This window comes from Phalaenopsis equestris, unplaced genomic scaffold (assembly GCF_001263595.1).
Source record: "Phalaenopsis equestris unplaced genomic scaffold, ASM126359v1 Scaffold196931, whole genome shotgun sequence".
NCBI classification, from domain to species: Eukaryota; Viridiplantae; Streptophyta; class Magnoliopsida; order Asparagales; family Orchidaceae; genus Phalaenopsis; species Phalaenopsis equestris.
In genome coordinates this window covers 1-1,727 of record NW_018216880.1, presented here as the reverse complement: position 1 = coordinate 1,727, position 1,727 = coordinate 1, and the positions used below count along the sequence as shown (strand labels likewise).

Here is a 1,727-nt window from a genome sequence, read left to right as displayed (position 1 = left end):
CTTGACTTTGGATTTGAATTTAGGCTTGACTTTGTGCTTGATCAGTCATCTTTATAGCTTCCTGAATTGTATTTTGAGATTTACTCTTCATTTGTTGAGAAAGTATTGATGTTGCAGTCTTGCTGTATTGTATGAAATTAAATCATTAAGATCTCATATTGAAGTCGCTTTATAAGTTTGGCCGTGTGCTCATGAAGATGTACATGTAGAATGAGACTTGTAATGCATGTTTCTGAGGTAAGCTGAAACTGTTTTTCAAATGATTTTAAATGTGAAAAGCTATACCTAAGGAAGTCTTAAGCTTGTTTAGAGCTATGAGTTAAGGCTTGCATGCGAAAGAAGTTATTAGCTTATCTGAATTAGTAAAAGAAAAACGTTTTTGCTTTAATCTGTTATGTACTTGAGCTAATAAAGCCAGAAAAAATCATATTGTTTTGAAGTATTTGTTTAAGCATTTGACTGTCATGTTTTTAGTAAATTTTTTTCTTCACTTATGATTTTTTGTTGTTATGCAGGACACTGTAATGCTACTCCTGTATAATGTTTATTATAGATTATTTTGATTGCATTATTATGATAGGATTGGATAAAATTGCATCACATGAATTTCTAATGTTATTTATCTGTTATGCCAAACAGAGATCATGGTGACATGACATCGAAAAAATTCCGGCATGATAAGCGTGTTTATCTTGGTGCTTTAAAATTTGTCCCTCATGCAGTCTATAAACTTCTGGAGAATATGCCTATGCCCTGGGAACAGGTCTTCTTCTACCCACTTAATTGTTGGACTCATATTTTTAATTTTACTGTTTCTTTTAAGGTTTTTTTATCTCTTATTTAGGTTCGAAATGTGAAAATACTTTATCATATCACTGGTGCTATCACATTTGTCAATGAGATACCATGGGTTGTTGAACCGATCTATTTAGCACAGGTATGCCACTTGTTATCTATTCTTTTAATATGCCTTACGTTCACTTAGTCAGTATTTCGTTGCATATTTGAAGGGCATGGGGTCAAATCTATGTCTAATGGTCGAATTAGGCTACATTGTCCGGAAATTAGAAATCTTTTCCCAAACTATCAAGATAACGTTGTGGTTGATGTGAATCAACGATTTTGATAGCCAACTTGAGTTGGGATATTGGCTGCTTAAAATTCTTTTCTGTTTGCCTTTCATCTATGGTGCTTCGTAAAATTGTCCACAATACTATGCATCTTTTGGCCTGTTATTTAAGACGAAGGAACACTTACTACTTATTATTTGATCATTTTTTATTTTTTTATTCCTGGAATAAATTTTGGTTTTGTATTCTTAACCAGTGGGGCTCAATGTGGATCATGATGCGAAGAGAAAAAAGAGACCGAAGGCATTTCAAAAGAATGAGATTTCCTCCATTTGATGATGAAGAGCCTCCATTAGATTATGCTGATAACCTGTTGGATGTTGATCCACTGGAGGCTATCCAACTGGAATTAGATGAAGAAGAGGATTCTGCTGTATATACTTGGTTCTATGACCACAAACCTCTTGTAAAAACTAAGCTTATTAATGGTCCTAGTTACAGGAGATGGCATCTCTCTCTTCCAATAATGGCGACTCTTCATAGATTAGCAGGGCAATTGCTTTCTGATTTAATTGATCGGAACTATTTCTACTTGTTTGACATGGAATCATTCTTCACAGCGAAAGCATTGAATATGTGCATACCTGGTATATTACT

At 33.9% G+C, this 1,727-nt stretch overlaps 1 protein-coding gene across 1 annotated transcript; it reads left to right on the top strand.

Annotated features, from left to right (window-relative positions):
- Window positions 1–222: 222 nt before the first annotated feature.
- On the top strand, window positions 223–1,717 carry LOC110035237 (pre-mRNA-processing-splicing factor 8A-like; the record flags this gene model as incomplete). The annotated part of the gene is made up of 5 exons (XM_020739469.1): window positions 223–237; window positions 516–535; window positions 640–763; window positions 845–937; window positions 1,327–1,717. Coding segments are annotated over exons 1-5 (643 nt in total), but the record flags the coding sequence as incomplete, so codon positions are not given.
- Between the last annotated feature and the right edge of the window lie 10 nt (window positions 1,718–1,727).